This window comes from Myotis lucifugus, unplaced genomic scaffold, assembly GCF_000147115.1.
Source record: "Myotis lucifugus unplaced genomic scaffold, Myoluc2.0 scaffold_0, whole genome shotgun sequence".
NCBI classification, from domain to species: Eukaryota; Metazoa; Chordata; class Mammalia; order Chiroptera; family Vespertilionidae; genus Myotis; species Myotis lucifugus.
Genome location: NW_005871048.1, coordinates 64820401 through 64842299, shown reverse-complemented (window position 1 = coordinate 64842299; position 21899 = coordinate 64820401). Strand labels below are relative to the sequence as shown.

The window sequence follows — 21899 nt, the reverse complement described above, 5'->3', positions numbered from 1 at the left end:
TTTGAATTCTGCATGAGATGCTGGTGGCAGGCTCCCAGGCAGAACCCAGTGAGATGGATGTGCCAAGAAGGGCTCTGGAATTGCTTGGCTGCTTGGTAGTCTAATAATAATCCTCATCACAACCAGCTCTGGTAAGTCACAGAAGATTCTTCACATTCAGAGAAGTCAAGTCTGTTGAATATAAAAAAGGAGGAACAAAATCAACTCCTCCGTAGAGAGGATCACTCTATATTTACAATGTAGAGGAAATGCCAGTTATTCATTCTCTGTTGACCTTTAGAATTCTTCCAGCTTCGGTATAGCAGCAAGGAGAGCGATTGGTTTGAGCCAATCTTAAAGGCAATCAGCCACAGGGTTTGCTTTGTTAGTTTGTCACTTCTGTCACATAAATGTGCAGTTGCACATCAGTGCAAAGGGATAGTACCAGGTTCCTTGTTAACATTTTTTTATACTGGCCAAGCAGTCAACACACCGAGAGTCAACAATGCACTAGACCCCGTGCTGGGGTCACTGTGGTGCCCACGAAGGCCACAGCTCCTGCCTTCATGGAATCTACAGCGTGCTACCACTTGTCTTACCTGTGGTAGATAATTAAACAACTTCATTCTGTGGGATTAGTTCAATAATAGGGGAGGAGCAGGTGCACATATGATGAGCACCTAGTGGAGTAGGGTACCATGACATTGATCTCTGCACTTTTGGAGGAGCTGAGTGGGGTATGGAGTGACCAGGGGACAGGGTTTGATCTCTCTGGCCAGAGAAACCTCTGGTGGCCTCTCAATCCGTTCATTACTTGGTGCCATTCAAGCATTATCATTTCTCTGGGTGTCTAACCTGATGTTAGGAGGCATCATGGTGGAGGGTGGATCCCTGGAGATGATGGTTAATCCGAGGCTTCAAGTTCAAGAAAGAGAATTCTAGGCAGAGGCTATGGCATCTGAAAAGGATTGGAGACCAGGACTATCCTGACATCTAGGGCAACAGTCAGTGTTTGGTACAGCTGGAGAGGAGGAGCGGAGGGGAGGAGGGGAGGAGGGGAGGAGGGGAGGAGGGGAGGAGGGGAGGAGGGGAGGATGGGAGGGTTGGAATGGTGGAGCAAGGGAGTCAAGAACTTTATAAGGTAATTCAACTTCCTCCCAAAATGTTGGCAGAACTATTGAAAGTGCATGCACAGGGTGGCCACTGGGTCTGGTGTGTTGCAGGGAGGACATGGAGGATAGGAACAGGCCAGCACGTGAACTGAGTGAGCAGCATGGGAGAGTTGTAAGAATGCAGGGGAGATATGACAAAGGCCTCAACCAAGGCAAAAACAATTGTAAGCTAAAACAATCTTTTGCAAATTGTACAGCAAACTATCAAATCTGACTTTAAAGTATGTCAGAGGAGATTTTCTGTGTGAATTGAAGATCCGTGACTACCAATTAGGGCAATGGACTGTATTATTGATTCTTTAATTTGAGGCCACAAAGACATCATGACATGAAGTTATGAGAGTTTAGGCTAAATTTAAAGAAATCTTCCTTGTATTTATATTTTTTAACAGAGTGGAGTTGGTTCATCAAAGGTAATGCTTCTCTAGAGCTACTTAGACATATCTTACATAGACATGACCAGAGGTGGTTAGGACAGTAAAACCAGGAGAACGGAAGAAGGAGGTGACCTGCCTGTTGTTTCTGTCTGTGGAGACATTGTGCTCAGAGTTGACGGTTAGCCTTGAATCTTGGGATTTGTCCATCAGCCATCAGCCTCCATGCTGTTTCTCTTCACTCTTTGGAGATCAATGATTCCGCTGTGGCAGACCAAAGTTTACGAATTCCCACTGAGACTTTGGACACGGCTGACGTCTGGATGTGTGTGATGGTTTTACATTAGGCTATTCTGGAACTTTTATGTTTCGGAGTCTAAGGCTTGGGCGGTAGTCTCTCTGATTCTGAAACATGTTGTAGTGGAATCTTACTGAGTCCTAGTGAGTGTCTCAAATACACAATAATGGATGTCCCTAGTCTGGTAGCATTTGGAGTTTTTGTGACCAATTATGGTGCATTAACCAATGAGGGCTGTGCCAAAAGAGATGGTTGGGATGGACATATCAAAGCGCTGGGAGAGAATGGTGACACATTCTCCTCTGAAGGTCTTTAAAATCACATGGAGTCCACCCCTGTGTGCACAGAGACTAAAATGGGTCTTACTTGAAGGGAAGGGGCTGGGCCTCATGACTTAGATATTTTCCTGCCCTATTATTCCATTTCTTATGAGCCTTTTATTGAGCCTCACACAATGTCCAATAAAACAAGGTTTTTGAGAATGAACTTTTGAAATTCATATGTTAGAATATTGCTAGAAGCTTTCTGAATAATGAGAGTGTTTTGTTTTGTTTTTAATTTCAAGAGCTAGGAGTGAAACACTCACCAACATATTACTTTCAGGTGAAGTTGTAGCGGTATGACAGTTGTAACTCTTACAGTTACTTGAAGGCAGTTTTAATTATTAACTAATAAGGAGGTGGAAATGCAGACTTGTCATTTTCATTATTCTCCTGGCACATATTGCTCATCATTTTTGGCTTTTAGCATAGTGATAAAGAATAGTTCAGTCATGGCTTAGGTCTCCTTCTCCCACCTGCCATCTCCTTCCCCTTTGTGGCATCAGTTTTCACCTGTGGCCAAAGCTGCCCTGGACATCCCTCAAGGTGGAGTCAGGATTGGACTGCTGTGCTTTGGAAACCTCAGTCTAGTCTTTGTAGGCTCTGCTTACTTTACTGATCATCGGAAAGGGCATGAGCCAGCAGGCAGTTCTCACCCCTGGGGAGATGGGACTAGATCTAGAGTGATCTTTTCCACCCCCACCTCAATTCCTGCCTCTGATTGCACCTGTCCCCAAGATGAGCAGAGGAGAGATGTTCTGCAGCCTGAAAACTGAGGCCTCCTCCACCACCACCCATCAGGAACTGAGGGGTGCTTTACATAGAAATTAGGTTATAGTGCTTGAATGCCTGAGCTTATGGATAAGGTCATCTGTCTCTATATACTTTCTGGTCTAATGTACTAGCTTTGGGGTGGTGGACCATGAAAGGACAGGCCTTCTAGGATGCACTATCCTTTTAGGTTCTGGAAGAACAAATAGGATAGAAGGGTGTTGGCTCCTTGGGTGAGTTGCAACATGGACTCTTGCGTGGCTGTTTGCAATAGCTGTGAGTTGCACATAGGGGAGACAGGGAAGGTCTACAGGAGGCTCAAGGGCAGGGAGAGAAGATCAAAATTCCTTTAGCAACCCCCAGATTGCATAGGGATTGTATATTCTCCCAAACCTGTAAGCTCATCTTGCTTACTGAAATGAGGTATCTTATAAAAAAGATTTGATACAATATTCAAATGACTTTTTAACCATTTTTGTATATCCAACTTAATATCAATTCACAGCACAATTTACTTCAATTATACTAAGACAGAATTGCTCCTGTGAGAATGTTGACTCAAGCTGTTACTATTCCTCTCAAGGCAACATCAATATGGGAAAATCCACAATAATTTACTTCTGCACCCATCTCTCAACCTTCCAATTTGTATCACAAATAGTGATGGAAGAGGAAAGGGAATGAAGAAGAGTGAATTAAGGGACAGAGCAGTACACAAGTGGAGATTAGAAAGCGATGGAATGGAAGAAAAGGACGGTCTTCAGTGGGAGACTGAAGAAGAAGGTTGCTGGTTGAAGAGGAACTGAACTTTTTTCTGGTCTGCCTCAAAAGGGTCACACTTGTTGTCACAGGTCCTTTTCCTGGTCACCCTCCTATCCAAAACTCACTTTCCTGGGGCCATATTCTTCCCTTTTTTTCCATTTTTTTAAAAAGAGGAGCACATAACTGTCCTGTGATGGCAGTAGAGGGAGGAAGGGTTGCTAAGAGCTTTGATTGCTTAATTATCAGGCCACTTCAGGTATTTCAATGTTTCTATATCAGCAATTCTGAGTACATTGCTTTTCTCACCAGAAGCTATTTTTTAATTAAGTGAAACTTGTCCACTGTCTCACTGTTGACTTTCATTTTTTTTAATTGTGCAAGACCTTCCTGTAAGCAACTTCAGAATATCCTCTTTTCACATTAATGATGGCATTTACTAGGCCCTGATTTGCTGAGCCTGTGGGAATCTTACAACCAAAGTGATCTTAATGGTGTTTTAATGCCTGAACTCTTCCATTCCTATGTGTAAGGTTACCAACTGGCTAAAACAAATGGCTTTGGCATCCCGGTGGTTATTGGAGTTTGGGAAATGCCTGGAAGGGTGGAAGGCTTGTAAGTTTTTCTTTACTAAATGAGAAATAGTTAAACTACCGAACCTGTATGGGTACCACAGCGTTTTAGGTTTTATTTGTTTGTTTTGTCTCTTCATACTTTAGGTGCATTGAGATATTCTTGGATAAATGCTTATACCAGAGGAAATAAAGATCTCAAGGATGACGATGGGTTGTAAGTCATGGAACAGTAAAAATTAAAAAAGGAATATTTCAATGGAGAGGTATTGTGTCTTTAAAAAGAGGTCAATATCCCCCAAAGAGAGGTATAGTAGTTTTGGGGGCTGATTTGAGAAGACTTCATCTAAGATTTATTTATTGCTTTATAGAGTCTTTTACAATACTCACTCCCTAGAATAGAGTCCACTTTTATTAGTGTTATCTCCTCAGATAATTTCTGATCAATGGTTTGAGTAAAATGGAGAATGAGCCAAAAGAAATGAACCAACATATTAAATCATCATTTTTTATAGACCTATACTTTGCTTAAAATCTTTCCTAATTTAGGTGTCCAAGATAACTTTCCTCAATCACTGCTTAACATTGTACTTGTTTTCACACATTTATGAAGAATTCTGTCACTCTGATATGACTATTTCTCAGCACTTGTCTTTTATTGAACGATCCTAAGCCAGTTTTCCCAGGTGTCAATTCTCTCGTAATCTTTCTTTTATCCCGGTGTTTAGTATATTTGGGGAACTCTGATTACATTGCATTACAAAGTCCTTGAGAACAGGCACCATTCTTTTATTTCTATGTATTTATTTAACCCTCTCTATGGGAAATAATGGATATATATTGATAAGTTGATTGGTAAGTTGACTGACAACATATCAGGAAAATGACCAGTTGCCTTCCCAAGATTCCAACTCTCTCTGATAGTTGGTTCATTTTTAGACCCAGCAGAAATAGAATAACAAAATTATATGCTAAAATAAAATTGTTTTATGTGAACATCTTGAGAAGATCTCTTTCCAATAAGAAAGGAGCCTAGCCTGGCCGGTGTGGCTCCGTGGTTGAGCGTCAGCCTATGAACCAGGAAATCACAGTTCATTCCCATCAGGGCACATCCCTGGGTTGCATGCTTGATCCCTAGGGGAGCATGCAGGAGATAGCCAATCAGTGATTTTCTCTCATCATTGATGCTTCTATCTCTCCCTCTCCCTTCCTCTCTGATACCAATTTTAAAAAAATATATGTATAAAAAGAAAGGAGTCTCACACAAATTTTACTAATTGTTATAAGGTTTTCTCTCTCACTGTCACTGGTTGTTTTCAAACACTTTGTAATGTTGACCTGCATCTTTGAAACACATTGTTTTTGGATAGAGAACTGGCTTGAGCGGCTGTCTTATTTTAAAAATAGTTTCTTTGTTTTAGAAAACTTGCCCTTTAGACATATTTATCCTAAACAGAGTGAATTAAGTAAAATTTGAAATAGAGATGTAAGAATATTTTCTGCAATGACTTAGTGTGTTTAACATCATCTAAGTGAATTATTTATTAAAATGGGCAGGCATGAGAGGAGGTCTAATGGGCCCAGATGGGATGGAGTCTGTATTAGTTTCCTGTTGCTGCTATAACAAATCACCACAAACTTAGTGGCTGAAAATAACACAAATTTATTATCTTACAGGTCTGGAGGTCAGAAGCCTGTGGTGAGTCTTATAGGGAAGAAATGTGTTCCTTCTGGAGGCTTTAGGAGAGAATGCGTTTCCTTCCCTTTTCTAGCTTCTAGAGACCAAGTTTATTCCCCATGCCTCTCCTCTTTGGCCTTCTTTGCACATATCCTATTCTTACTCAATCATTTTAAATTGAATTTATTGGGGTGACATTGGTTAATAAAATTATATAGGTTTCAGGTGTATACTTCATATTGTATTGTGTGTTCACGTACCCCAAGTCAAGTCTCCTTCCATCACCATATATCCCCCCTTTACCCTCTCCGACCCTTACACAGTCATTTTTAAAGGACCAAAGCAGGAGGAATGATTATATACCTTTAATATATCAAGGGCATATACAGCCTGTACATGATAACATGAGCTCTCAATTCTGGATGACTTATGAGACAAGATAGGGGAGAACACAAGGGATCCTGGCAGCCTGAAAAATGCCCCATTGTGCGCTCGGCAGCAGGCATGATATGTAACATAACTCCATGTCTCCATCGTAGCCCCAGAGCAAATGCATTTTATTGATTATTTTTTATGTTTAAAAGTCTCATCTGTTCAAGTAGCATAGTTAATGTTACAAGTACAACCAAAATAAGTTAAAACTCCAACAGACATAAATGAGTCCTACGATATATTGAAAAAGCTGTAGCAAATTGTGGAACTGCAAGTTTATTTATAAATTAGTCATCTTATTTCCTCCATCTCTTAGTAAACAATATAAGTGCTCTGGTCCACTTTAAGAACAATCACTTTCTAAATCATGTAAAAGCTTGATACCAGGAGAATTTCTTCCCACAGGGATTGGCTAAATGTGCCAACTATTTGACAAGAGTTTCTATTGGAATGAGAAAACCTCTGTTAATAAATATATTTCTTTAAAAAGTCATTTAAACCCAAATTGACATATGCTTGTCCTATTATCAATAAATTTTTATGGAATAAGTACATCTCCATTCATCTGTTATTTCTAAAGGTTGTTCTTAGCACATTGTGAAGTGTTTGTACACCCACCCCCCCTCTGTCCTGCCCTTTCTGACTCTTTGCTCATCCTACTTCCCACTTCACTAGGTGCCCAATGTTACTATGTAGTTCCCGGACTCTCCAAAGACCCTTGGCACAGAGCCTCACCTGGGCTTTCCCTCCTTACCCGTCGACTGCCTTCCAGCATCTGCCATGAAACTTTGAAAATATTTTCTTGAGGGCAATGTCATTAAATTCCTTCCAGTTATCACTGAGGACCTGCTGGAGTTCTTGATCTAGCATCTAGAAGGGTTCAGGAATCTGGAGAAGGTGCTGTGTGTAAATTAATCAAGAGTCCAGAGACCAAACATAATTTTGGAAGCCATTTTGGGGAGCCAGAGAAGACTTAGCTAAAGGAACTAATTTCTTTTTGTCTCAGGCCCTCTTGCTTTTTATCCACACAAATTGTCCTAAAGCAAAGTAGATATACATATCAAAGGGTAAGGTTTGGTATACAGAATCCATTGTCATATTGGGGGAATTGCCTATGGCTGTTCAGGTGTTTGGCCAGTAGGAGGCAAAAAGTTGTAGATTAAAATGCCCTCAGCTGTCTGGCAGCAAGCAATCATTTATGCATCCTTTTCAGGTTTGGGAAAATGCCCTCAGCCATTTCCAGATGATTCAGCCCTGGTGACATGCTGGAATTGGCTTCCGGCAAGGACCCTTATTCTGTTATTCTCTCTGGATGGCTGGAAACACAAAGCTTTAACTAAAATTCTTTAGGACACAAGTTTCCTAGCAGGTAGTAGTTGCTACATGAAAGATACATTCAGTTGCCAACTAAACCTTGGAAATTCATAATGCACATTGGCACGAATGAAAACAAAACATCCCAAATAACTTATCTAATGTCATTCAGTATTTCCTATCATAATGTTCACAGAAACAGGAATGACCTGAGACAACTTTCCCTCTAAAAGGAATCTATAAAAAAATGAACATATATGCATAACCCATGGACACAGACAATAGGGCGGTGAGGCCTGGGGTGGGGGCGGGCTAGAAGAGGTCAATGGGGGGGGGGGGAGAGAGGGGACATACTAGTATGTAATATTTTCAACAATATAGATTTAAAAAAATGAGTTGTCTTCCTCAGTGATGTGCAGGCAGTAAAGAGAAGTTATTCAGCTGGCATATCTATTAGAAGGACTTTAACATCAAGTACTGGAAAACATAACTCAAACTTTGACAGAAGAAGGGCAATTATAGGTTCCTTTATTAAAAACGTAAGGGTAGGTTTGCTTCAGGTGGGGCTTGGCCCTTTAATAACAAGTGATAAGAAAGTCAACTTAAACTTCAGCAGAAAAAGGAAAGATGTTCCCAGGACCTGGAGGGAAGGTTATCTTCTGAAAATCTGATCATCAAATTTTTGCCTCACGGAGTGCGAATCAGACCTATGTCCCTTAATAGGCTGATTTCCTTAAGGGTCAAGGACATTATCTCAATCTCGCCACCACTTAGCTTGGTGCAGAAAGGCTTGTTAGAAGACTATTTTAGACTGAATTAATTAGTACATTTGCAGAAGTAAATCAAAGGATGATGTTTTTTAAACATCTGTCCTGGGATGTTGTGAAGCACCCATGTCCATTCAAAAGGTGTTTTGGACCACACTGTGCTAATTGAGGAAATCTGCACCAGAAAAGCTGTTTCCTACCATGCTGAAGACTCTGTGAAAAGAAGTGTAGTTTCATATCCCTCTGGGAGGAGCTCAGGAAGGGAGGACGGGGCAAGAACTTTTCAGGATCAGTGAGAGAGGGGTCTTGTCCAACTTAACTCTGTGCAGCTTCCTTCTCTCCTGTATCGATCCTACAAATTCGAGCCTCCTTGCCTTCCCAAACTTCTAGCTCTTCCCAACTCCACCAGGCTGTGCTCCGCTCCCTGCGTACCCTGGGGCGGTGCTGGTGCAATTGCCAGGCTCATCTTGTTTCTTTCCTTTTATGGACCATAATCCCATGCAGCCTTTTGTCCAAACCCTTGTTGCATTTATTCTTCCAGGTGTTTACAATGGGAGGGTCAACCTGGCCTCCTTACTCTCTCTGGGCCCTCAACATTTACTGGGAGTGAGGCTGGGAGTGAGGTTGGACCTAAGGAGATCATGTGGGACTAGACAGAGGAAGCAGAGAATCTCATTGGCTACGGAGTTCTGACCCCTGGATGTCTTGCTCACTGTTTCTCCTGGTCTCTGATGACAGGCAATGGTTATATGTAATTTTAATCCCTGAGGATGTTGCAGTGGTTCTCAACCTTCCTAGTGCCGCGACCCTTTAATACAGTTCCTCATGTTGTGGTGACCCCAACCATAAAATTATTTTCATTGCTACTTCATAACTGTAGTAACAATTTTGCTACTGTTATGAATCATAATGTAAATATCTGATATGCTATATGTGTTTTCCGATGGTTGCGACCCACAGGTTGAGAACCGGTGTTTTAGGGCATATTTGTCACGTCTAAGTCTGGCCTTCCCAAGACAGAGACTGCAATATTTGGATCCTTAGCTGTCTCTAAGGCATCAAGGCAGATAGATTGCTAAGGTCCCTGATCAGAAGGGGACCTAGGTCCAACCTACCACCCTCTGCCATGGGATCCTTCAGTTTAGAAGTGAATGATTCCAAGAAGGAGGTTCTGGATAGAATTCAACCTCCCAGAGCAGATGGCAGCACAGATTTCTCCCTGGTGCCGCAGTGGTGCAGTGGGGTGACCTCGGGGCTGTTTCCTCTGTGCCCAAAGGCAGCTGCAGAAGTACCAGTTCCTCCTCAGGCAGCCCTGTGGCTAGGTTTCAGGCATTGTGCCTCTAGCCCTAACCTCAATTCTGTTTCACTAGCCTTCCTTGTAAATACCACCTTCTTCTCCCTAATCAGTCAGTCAGCTACTCTTATTTGGAAAACTCATTGTCTTGGTTGTGTTATTATGATTGAGTAGCAGATTATCGTCAAAGAAGTACATGAAAACTTGAACATAATTAATTAAAGAAAGGCTAAATTCAAGTAGCTTCTTCCTAGTAGATCAGTCCTTACTTATATGCCACCTGTATATGTCATGGCCTGATGCTGAAGACCAGAAAAAAGTGAAGGCATTATTTAGTCTGGGTTTTCTCTCTCACTCTTGTCAACTGCATTAATTTTCCTGTTTGAAATAAAATCTCCTCTTAGTCTGGTGATTGTTATTGGATATATTAATGGCCTGTGTTGCCACTGTAAGTCTGAGTAAGTTTCCAGGCTTCATCAACATTTATATGGAAGGACATTTGTAGTCAAGGTATAGAATGCATTCAGTTGACAAATGGTTCACTCTAATAGGAGACTTGGAAATAGCACCTGGTTTCATTAATTTTATAACTTCTTATTGCTTTACATTCATAAGCTACACATATCCCCACTACACTTGTAAGTCATTCTTTTGAAACATGAGCACATTTGGCATGGTGCAGAGACGAGGGCGATTTTTATGGATAAATGCTCATGCTTTAAAAGGAGCATGGGGAGTGGTGAGTTGTGGGAATCCTGATAGACTCTTTAGTGTATCTATTGAGCCAAGATGCCAGCAGAAAAAGCAGCTCCCAGGAGTCAACTAGATAAGAAGGGGTCATGGGAGACAGGGAATGCTGTTTTAATAAAGTACCATCAACTCTTTTTTTTTTTTTTTAACAAAAAATAACCTATTCCTGGCCTTAACTGAAAACATATCACTTTGGACTTTCTGCTGGGAATTGCTTAGAGTAGAGGAATACATGCAAATGTCTGGGTGGCACATCATCACCATGAATATCCCAGTGAGATTTTTAACTGACAGGCAAAAAGCTATTGTGTTGCACAAACCTATGAAAGGGGCTGAGAGATAATGAAAAAAATCAACAAGCAAATAAATGAATGGCTATGAACACAAGAGGTGAGACATTGAACGAGCTGTTGCTTATCCTGGCAGCAAATTGAGGGTGTTTTAAAAACAGTGTCCAAATTCAAAACCAAGCCATTATAAGAAGTGAAAGCTTTGTTGAGCTTTTTGTCGTATGAGAAGCAAAGCTGTAGGTATCAGGGACCTTAGCAATCCATCTAGTGCAATACTCTCATTTTGCCAATAGGGGAAACTGAGGCCCTCAAGGTTACTTATTAGGTAGTGAGAGAGTGCAAGTTTAGGAGGTCGCCCCATAAAGGGCAGAGCACTGTAACAACATTAAGAATGAGATGCTAACACTTCTATGATGTGTCCATTGTGATGAGTAAAATCTGGAAGGTATTTTACAAGCCAAGGACAACCTGGCTCCCCTAGGCTGCAAACAGCAAGTTGAACCCTATTGTTAGACTCGGAAAAGTTGCCTGGATTTCCATAGCCCTGAACAGTCATTCTCCTCTTAAACGTGGGACTTTAAGGAAGGCCTGCAGCATCTGGCTGATTGCACTGATGGGTGCCTTGCTGCTGAATCACGATTCAGAAAGGCGGGTTGAAACCAGTGAGATGAAGTCCAAGTGCAATTGAAAAGATCAAATGCATTGATGCAAAAAAAGAGGGTCCTGATAAGAGTAACTCGTATCTCCCAAAACAAAAACAAGCAAAATCCTCCAAAGCAAAAACAACCTAGCGTTTTAGTTGATTGAGCTTAGGATTGACAAGAGTGTGATGTGACTATTGAATAAACTAAAAGAAAACTTAGGTTGAATTAATCAGGGCTCAGTGTCCAAGAGACCTAGTGAAATAAACATCCAGGGTGAACAGGTACAAGTTCAATACAAGAGGGATATTTTCTGCTAATTACTGTATTAGACGGGGTTTTCTTAATTTGGTGTGTGTTTCTGATGGGGTGTCAGGGATGCTGTAAACTTGATTCTGCTTTGGACGATGGCCCCTAAACCTCACTTTAATTAAAGTGTATGAGTCCAAAGACCAGCATAACTCTTCAATTTCCATCACTTACTGTGTGACCTTAGACAAGATATTTGATCTCTCTGAGTCTTTCTTTGGCTCTAAAAACAAATATTTTAAAATATTTTTTAATATCAGGGTTAAAGAAATCAACTTAAGAAATGCACAGCAAAGCTCCTTGTGTGGTGCTTAGTACATGATAAATTTTTAAAAAGTTTGTGTCTTTAGAGCTTTCCATTCCTCCATGTATAACTCATTCAGGGATGCACATGTGACCCCATGTTGACTACTGAGATGCCCTGAGACTTTGGCAGACACTTCTTGGAGTTATTCTTGCTTAATGGATTTACACTGAGACTACAAACTTTCTGGAGATTCTATGACCTCGGAACCTGGATATCACAGCCAGGACAGCTGGAGAGGGAGTTGAGAAATGGAAAGAAACAGGCTCGTGATGACTTTATCTGAATCTTGAATCCAGCCATGCCTGAAGCCTGCCGGCTTCTGAGCTTTTCATTTGCATAGTAAATTAATTCCATTTGACTAACTGCAGTCTGGGTCAGGTTTAGCCTCCTGCAACCCAAGGATTGGGGCAGATGCAGTCCTGAAGAGAGACAGTCTCACATCTTTATAGATTTCTTATTATTGCTTAATGTGAAGACTCTACCAGGCAGCTACTCCTATCTTCCTTGCATGAAGCTATGGAGCCACTGAGAGCACCGCTTACCTCCATCATCTCTGCGTAGAGTGCAGGACAGCCAACTGTGACACATCAAGGAGGCTCTGACCTGAAAAGTTTCCTTGTTATTCTTGGCGGCTCCCAGCTTACAGACAGTACCTTTTAAACCCCAGCTGTTTCTTCTTTAATTCTCCGCCCAGGTGCCAAAAGCCTGATCAATAATGAACACCTCAAATGTCTTCAAACTTAATTTAGCATCTGGCCTGAGGAGGTAAATGCCTGGTCTGGGTCCTATGGCAAGCAAAAGTAACCAAAACAGCAATGCTCACAGGAGTTTTCCTCTCTCTCTCTCTCTCTCTCTCTCTCTCTCTCTCTCTCTCTCTCTCTTAATGTAACAGTGACACCCTCATCTGCTTGTTAATTACATTAACCTTGTCAAACTGCAAAAAATTGGCTTAAGCTGAAGTAAGGTGACACCAAATCTGTGTTGCTATGATTGATGAGGTTGTCAAGGTCACTGCTGGCTCTTTCAGATGGCGGCTTGCCTACAGACCTCTGGAATGCTTCTCAGGAACTCTGAGGAAAGAGGCGGTTCTGCTGATTGACTTGAACATGAAGGTTGATGGTGTAGGTGCCTGAGGAAGAGCTTTAAGGTCCTATTGGATTCTGTAGACGTCAGTCATTCAATGCTGGTGTCTTCCCCAGAGGAGCCTCCTCCCTCTGGTAGGGGTTGTAGAGTTCCTCTGTAAGCACTCCCATCCAAAATTTGCTTCAAATATTGAGGTTGATGATTCTCCATGTACCAGAGAATTTCAGAGAAGGCTTATTATTCACTCAGAGGACTTTCAGGAAAGCTGGGCGGGCACAAGCCCAGTGTGGGAGCTGGGATCTTTCTGTTTCTACCGGGCCTCAAGATGGGTGGATGCCAGGGCTTTAAATACAGTTCTCTAAGGCTATTTTGGCTGCCATAACAAAGTAGCACAGACCAGGTGGCTTAAACAACAGAGATTTATTTCCTCACAGTTCTGGCGGCTGGGATTTCAAGGTCATGGTGTCAGCAGAGCTGGTTTCTTCTGAGGCTTCTCTCCTTGGCTTGTAGATTTTCATCTTCTCTGTGTCTTCATGTCATCTTCCCTCTGTGCATGTCCATGCTCTAACTTTCTCTTGTTTTAAGAACAGCAGTCTTGTTGGACTAGGGTCCTCCCTAATGGTCTTATTTAACTTAATTACCTTTTAAACAATCCTATCTTCAAAACTGGGGTTTAGGAATTCAATTGATGGATTTGGGGGTCATATTTCAGCCCCAAACAATCCACTCCACACCTGGTGCTGACTGAGCAAAGCATGTGCCCTCCTTTGTTGGCACATTGCTCTCTCTCTCTGAAAGTTATGACCATCTTTCAAGGAAGTGAAGGAAGTGTTGAGACATGAAACAGGAGGCCCACGAGGCAAGGCCAGAATGAGACCTCAGAATGGTGACTCAGTTCAGAAAGTATGGGCCACATGAATGGTGAAGGGGGCAGTGGGATTAGCTGGGGCACTATAAGAACAGCTTCTCACCATCTTCCCTCAGAGAATCCCAGTCTCCAGGGGTCCCCTCTGGACATTCACACCTTGACTTCCACCAACACTGGGAACTTTCATTCACCTCTGACATAAGAAGACCAGGTTGCAAAGAAAATAATTTCTTTGTATGAGACAACAATAGAAAGGCCCGCATTATAATTGTAATTCCAGTTAGTGAGCAGAATTTAATCTAAACTATGCTAATTAACTCGATGGGGGAATCCTTTCACAATGTATTGGTATATCAAATTGTCACATCATACACTTTACGAATCTTACAATCCTATGTGTCAATTATACCTCAATAAAGCTGAAAAACTCTTGACCTTTTGTTACACATATTTCTTCCACTTCTTATTCTTTTTGTTTTATGTGTACTTAATCTTTTCCTGCCTCCACCTCAAGTTGCATAAATATTATTAGTTAACAAATAAATGTAGCAAAAAAGTTTTTTTAAAAATCAGAAATATGCATGAAAATTGCCACCTGTTCAGAGATTCTTGAGGATATTACTACAGGAAAAAATGAGTTTCATTCCCACCCCCCAAAGAATTTAATATAAGCTAGATTATTTTAGGACCTTACTCTAGGAATTTAGATATAGATACAGCAAAAAGCTATTTTAAGACTTTTTTTTTTTGCCTGGACTCTGATAGTGCTAAAGCAAAAGCCAGATGTGGTAGACAGAGTGGAGGCCTCCCCAAAGATGTCCTAATCCCTGGAACCGGTGGACATGTTACCTTACATGGCAAAACGGACTTTGCAGATGTGATAGTATACTCTAAGCCTTAGAGTCTAAGGAGCTTGATGAGGAGATTATCAATGTGTCACATGGGTCCTTATGGGAGAAAAGAGGGAAGCAGAAAACAGAGGGGAGCGGGGGAGAGAGAGATAGAGAGATTTGATTGGAGATGCACCTGCTGGCCTTAAATGTGGTGCCAATGAATACAGGTGGCCTAGAGAAGTTGGAAAGACCAAGGAAGTGAATTCTCTGCTAAAGCCCCAAAGGAACACAACTCTGCTGGCCCATCTTGGACTTCTGATCTTCAGAGCTATTAAATTTCTGTTTTCTAAGCCAATAGATTGATGGTAATTTGTTATAGCAGCCCTAGGAACTGATACACCAGGGTTTTACCTGAAGCAGCCAGAAGCAACCGTATAACATTATGGCAGGGACACAGGAACAATGACCTCAGTGCAGCCAAGGTTGCAACCAGTGTTCTACTTCTTCATTTTCCTAAAATAAAATATGCAGTACAGGTCATTTATGTGGCTGCCTTCTCCTGCTCTGGGCTGTTCTGGATTCCCAGGCTCAGCGGTGATGGCCAGCACTACCCCACACCCCTTGGGAAGCTACTGGTGTTTAGGAAGAGCACTTTTTTTCCTTGTTATACCTGTTTTCCAAGAATTTTTGTATTGTGCCTTTTACAGGATAATTTCCATAAATGTGGGTTGAATGAGTGAATATTAATTGCACATTTGTATGGCAGTTTACAATGTCATAAGCAGTGGTGTGCTAGCACTGCCTTTATTGAACTGCAAGAACTGATTGATAAATTTTTAGGAATTTGCAAGTTGGTTGTTAAATAGTCACTATTAAGTATCTAATTTAATAAAAGACAAACATGCAAATTGACTGCACCTTCACTACGCCTTAAGCCATGCCCACCAGCCAATCAGAGCGACTACAGTGGGGCCTTGACTTACGAGTTTAATTCGTTCCGTGACAGAGCTCGTAACTCAAATTACTCGTATGTCAAATCAAAAGTGAATGAGTGAGACACGTGATGCTGGGCTGATGTTGTGGCGTTCACTGTGACGTTCGCTGCGCCAGCTAGCGGTGGGGTATCTGAAGCTGGCTCATAACCCGAATTTTAGCTTGCAACTCAAAGCAAAAAATCGGCCTAGAGCTCATATCTCGAAAAACTCGTTGTTAGTTGGGACACTCGTAAGTCAAGGCCCCACTGTATATGCAAATTAAACCAACCAAGATGGCGGCCAGCAGCCACGGAGCTGGAGCAAGCAGAAGGCTTGGTTGCTCCAGTGATGGAGGAAGCCAAGCTTCCCGTCTGCCGCGGCCAGTTCTGAACTCCACTGAAGGCAACAAAGTTTCAATTATAGAAGATAAACCCCAGATACCTGCTTTCAGCTGGCCATGGCCACGGAGCTGGAGTGAGCAGGAGACTTGGTTGCTCCAGTGATGGAGGAAGCCAAGCTTCCCGCCTGCCACAGCTGGCTCTGAGGTCCACTGAAGGCAGCAAAGTTTCAATTATAGAAGGTAAATAAATCCCAGAATAAAAAGAAAAAAAGAAAAAAAGGAGAGGCTAGGAGCTTCCGTCGCCGGGGGGATTGGCCAGCCTGAAAACGGCCCTCAGCCCCTCACCCAGACTGGCCATGCACCCCAGTGGGGACCCCCCACCCTAAAGGGGGTGTGGCCAGCCTGCAAACAGCCATCAGCCCCTCTCCCAGGCTGGCCAGGCACTGCAGTGGGATCCCCACCCTGATCCGGGACACCCTTCAGGGCAAACCAGCCAGCCCCCACCCGTGCACCAGGCCTCTATATAATAAAAGGGTAATATGCAAACTGACCTTAACAGTAGAAAGACTAGGAATGATTGGTCATTATGACACACACTGACCACCAGGGGGCAGACGCCCAATGCAGGAGCTGCCCCCTGGTGGTCAGTGCGCTCCCACAGGGGGAGCTCTGCTCAGCCACAGCCAGGCTGACGGCTGCCAGTACAGCGGTGGTGGTGGGAGCCTCTCCTGCCTCCTCAGCAGCACTAAGGATGTCAGACTGCAGCTTAGGCCTGCTCCCTGCTGGCAAGTGGACATCCCCCGAGGGCTCCCGGGCTGCCAGAGGGATGTCTGATTGCCAGCTCAGGCCCAATCCCCTGGGGAGCGGGTCTAAGCCAGCAGGTGGTCATCCCCCGAGGGGTCCCAGACTGCGAGGGCACAGGCCGGGCTGAGGGACCCTCCCCCCCCAGTGCACAAATTTTTGTGCACCAGGCCTCTAGTCCTATATAATAAAAGGGTAATATGCAAATAGACCAAATGGCAGAACAACCAAACAACCAATCAAAGTGTAATATGCTAATGATATGCTAAGGCTACTCAACTGCTTGCTATGACGTGCACTGACCACCAGGGGGCAGACAGTCAACTGGTCGACCAATTGCTTTGACGTGCACTGACTACCAGGGGGGCAGATGCTCTGATCGGTAGGTTAGCTTGCTGCTGGGGTATGACCAATTGGGACTGAACAAGATGGGCTGGACATGCCCTGGAGCCCTCCAGCGGTCTCTCCCTGGCCCAATTGTGCACCGGTTGTGTCCCTCAGCCTGGTCTGTGCCCTCTCGCCCTCTCACCATCTGGGACCCCTTGGGGAATGTCGGAGAGCCGGTTTCAGCCAGATCCTGCAGGCCACTCCCCTTGGGAGGACACCAGACACAGGACTAATTGGCGTGAGCCCGCAGCAGGCACAGTGGGGCCAAGATAAGCACGAGCGGCAGGTAGAAACTGCAGGCAGTGTTGGACTGCAGGTTTCAGCCCAATCCCTGCAGGCCATCCAGAGGGACCCCACCTGTGCATGAATTCGTGTACCGGGTCTCTAGTTAAATTATATAAACTTACAATGAAATGAATGATAGTGAAAATAAAGGTAATAAATATTCAGAACCCATCACAACCTAATTATTTCACTGCATTTTACTATTACCTATGTTCTTGAAGTTATTTACATCTATTTTATCTGTATCCTGCAAAGAGAATATGTCTGTTACTGACCATCACTTCTAACTGAATTAGTGACATCATATTGGTAGCTTGAAAACTTGGTGTGTGCACTAACAGCACAGAAATTGGCAAATGTTATAAACCAATAATATTTTTTCTCTGAGTCAGTTGTTAAACATTTACTAGTATAACACTGGTCATAAACCTAACCAGATCTTCACAAAAACTGTCAGATGGCATTCTTACCCCCAATTTCCTAACAGGGAAAGAGAGACCCAGAAGTTACCTAGCTTACCCAAACAAGGCTTCTGGGTCCAGCCCCCATATTTCCACCATTTTACACGTATGTCACATCTATGGTAATTGAATTGCTTCTCAGTCTTTGCTAAGATCAAGTAGTAGTACAATAATTGAGACTAATCAAGTAATGAATTTTTGAATTGATTTTCACTTTTTCTATAAAGCATTACTCCTTAGAAAAGTAATGGCAGAAATATAGGTTAAATGAAAGGTCACCAGGAAAAATACAGGATGTCCAATTAAATTTGAATTTCAGAAAACAAAAAATTTCTAGTGTGAAAAGTTTCCAAATATTGCATGGGACATACTTATATTTTAAAAATATTGGCTGTTTCACTGAAATTGAATTTTAACGGAATGTCTTGCATTTTTATTTGCTGAGTCCAGCAACCTCAAGGAAATATTATGTTTGCATATTAACAATTAGGAAGAGTTCTTGCTTTAGCCCTATTATTTAAAAAATATCTCTCTCTTTACCACTTTACTGTATTCAGCTCTCTCAACTTTTACTAGGGTCAAAATTAATTGCATAAAATTGCTTACAATCACCTAGTAACAGGGCTAGCGACTTTGAACTCCCAATGAAATTCTACCTAAAAGACATTGCCAGTCTCCTTTCTGATTTTTTAGACATCTCTAAAAACAGTCTAAAACAAAATAGAACCATTTAAAAATACAGTCTTCTTTGTCCATTTATGTCCTTTTCATGACACAGTTTAGCAGCCATTTCCTGCTAGGTCCTAACAGCACACTCGATGCCATGAACACACTCTGGCACCAGGTCTGTTCTTGCCAACATTTTTTTTTTAAGTTTAAAAATTGAGAAGGTACGTAAAGCTGCCTTTCACAATCTTAGGTCTTGAGTGAACAGAGTATCTGGTTGGGATATTTCCCTAATGGAGCTCATGAATGTGCCTGGACCAGTAGGGCAATTGTTGAAGAACCCCTTACAGCACCTGGCCTTGGACACTTGGCGATTGGAAGCTGGAGCGATTGCTACAAATGCTTGGATGCTCTTTATATTCAACAGGCCCCAGGGACCAATGTCAATGAGTTTCTCAGGAGGTGTGGGGCTGGGAGTTATGGAAACTGAGAAGGCAGGACTTATGCAATTCTATTTCTTCTACCTGTAGCTCTGATGCCAGAGGCCCCTGACTGAATTAGCTCATCCCAGCCTGGCACAATGCTCTCAGGGCATCACCGACAGCAGAGATGTCCTGGTTTTCAAGGGGTTGCAAATGTAAGGCATGCAGGGACTCAAAATCATAAAGGGAACAGGAAGTTCTTGCCAGGAGGACTTTTTAACACATGCGTGGATTCCCTCTGCACAAATCAAACCAGGGAATGTGTCCTATTGTTACTTTTGGAAAAATTAAACCAGCTATTCGGTAATTGACAGTAACGTCTATACCACAATCTCTACCTCAATGAACTTTACTATTTCATTCTATGACAAGGACAAAGTGGAAACATTGTGTTTGATGCTACATATTTATCTCTCTCTGTAGGGACTGAAGCATTCCTGGGAGGGAATCCAGAAATGTAGAGTCCTATAGTAAACAGCCCAACAGGTCCAGCATGTAGGCAATTTGTAGAACAATTCATATGGAAATTTGTCTACTGCTATATTCTGGAAATTAGCTTTTCAGTCACAAAAACAGGCAGGAACAAAAGAATCTTTTGGTTGTTTTTAAATTTGGAAGAAGAAACTGTGATTTTAGACTTTGAGCTGAATTAAACTAGGTAGAGTGAAGGGGAGCAAGTTTTAAAGGAAGATGGCAGCCAATTTCTTTTGTTATTTAATTTTTTATTTTTTTTTCCAAGAACAGTTAACATTTACTAGGCACCTATTGGCCTCAGTCACTTGCATCTAAAGAGCAAAGCTAATTTACCCACAGCCCGTGTTCTTTTAAATGGTTAGCCTTATTTCTTAGCTCTGTTAACCACTATTCTAACATTTGCTTCAAGTTCACTTTTAATAATCTAATCCATCATTGTCTACTGCTCCCTGTGACATGAACAAAAAGAGTCTGGGGAGGAATAAGGCGAGCAGTTTACATTTTCTGTGGATACTTCAAGTAATTGGCCCCCACATGAAATTATTGAGTTGGCCATGGTTTAGCGTGTTCTAAGGGCATAAAACATGGAGGGAAATGGACCTGTAGAAAGAGTTGGCATTGGAGAATGTGTGAATGTGTGAAAATCCTATAACTTCACTTCAACTGGCCTAATGTCCTGAGTCACTAGATGGTCAGAAGAATAGAGAGAGTACGAAAGGAACAAACTGATGTACATTTATACTGAAAACCAGGAACAGTTTGTACAAGATGAACAGCAAATGAAATCGCTTCTGTCAAAATAAATCCTCACACAGGTCATTTTTTTGTACATACATGGACATACACACACCCCACACACGCACAGACTCACGAGCAAGAATGTGTATTTTGTAAGATAGGTCCTTGGAAATAGACATTCTTAGCAAATATGGATGACAGATCAATTGTAATTTATTTTCTTTTAACACTGTATCATCATAAAGAAAACTGGTATAAATGAAAAAATCTATTTCAAATATCTACATCTAAAATTTTAGGCAGTGAAAAAGCACTTTGTTGACAAGGAGTGTGGAATGATGTGTGTTAATTGTCAGAAACTGCTGAATGCCTTGCTTAGTTGCCACAAACAAGTTCACATATCAGAACGAACAATACTGCTAAATATTCCTTTTTCTCCATTTTTTTTCTTGGTTAAAACATACCGAGAGAAAGAAAAAAAGAAAACTGGAAATCCATACATCTTTCAAACGTTTGAGATTGAAGCAATATTTAGAACCATAGATGAGGAAACACTGCGGCATCGGTGTAATATACACAACGCGCTTCTCTTCTTTAATCTGTAATGTACATCAAATACTTTACAACAATGCATTAACAAAAGGCAAGAAACATCTTGCTGTACAGAGGGACCCCAATGCAACCGGAAGCCTAGAATCACAACGGATGGAGAGAGGAAACAAAGCGTGAGAAGCCGTCCTTCGAGAGTGTGTGACCCGTGCTGCCTGCCTCTGTGCTTATAACCTTCGCGCCCCACCGCCCCGACGGGACCGCCTCCTGTGCTGTCTCCAGCCACATTCAATACCCTCCATACCCTACAGCTCAAACTAGAAAGGTGTCGCTCAAGGTCGTCACCTTTAGGATCGCTTTAGCTTTCTACTGACGTCCACGTTAACTTTCGATTCGTTTAGCTTTCTAAAATAGCTCTTCGTATGTCCTTACTGGTTATCACAGCCTTCCTACGGAACAGGCTTTAGCAAACTAAACTTGCAGGGGGGAAATTAAAAGAAGCAATGTCTCGTGGTATGCATGCACATGCACTGTTCCCGGAGCGCCTCGTGCCGCCCGCCTCACACCCAGGAGTCGGGGGAGGCGGGGTAGTGGCTCGTTTCATAGTTCAGTTCACTGTAAGGACGGGCAGCCGAGTAGAAGTCGACATAGTTGCCGGTGGACTTGAGTCCCAGGTGCATGGTGTACTCGCTGGCCGGAGGGCGATGGTGGACCTGGTCCTCGAAGAAGGACTCGTCGTAGTTTCGCGTGGAATTCTGAAACGGCTGGTAGGTCTCGTAATCTTTCCTGCTGGGCTCCTGTGGGACTGGCTGTGCGGAAACCTGCCCGGAAAACAAGACCCACCTGGGTTAGTTCGTTTCCCCTGGATCCAACCTCCTCCTGGATCAAGGCACTCCATGCTCCTTCAAGGTCAAGGCTGGGAACGTCAGTC

The 21899-nt window shown here is 42.6% G+C and overlaps 1 protein-coding gene across 1 annotated transcript in view; it reads right to left on the bottom strand.

Annotated features, from left to right (window-relative positions):
- Positions 1 to 20614: 20614 nt before the first annotated feature.
- CTNND2 (catenin delta 2) overlaps positions 20615 to 21899 on the bottom strand; it is a 473749-nt gene continuing 472464 nt past the window's right edge. The window contains 1 exon segment of the mRNA XM_014453371.2: positions 20615 to 21789. Coding sequence (XP_014308857.2) covers positions 21529 to 21789 — 261 coding nt within the window. The 3' untranslated portion in view covers positions 20615 to 21528.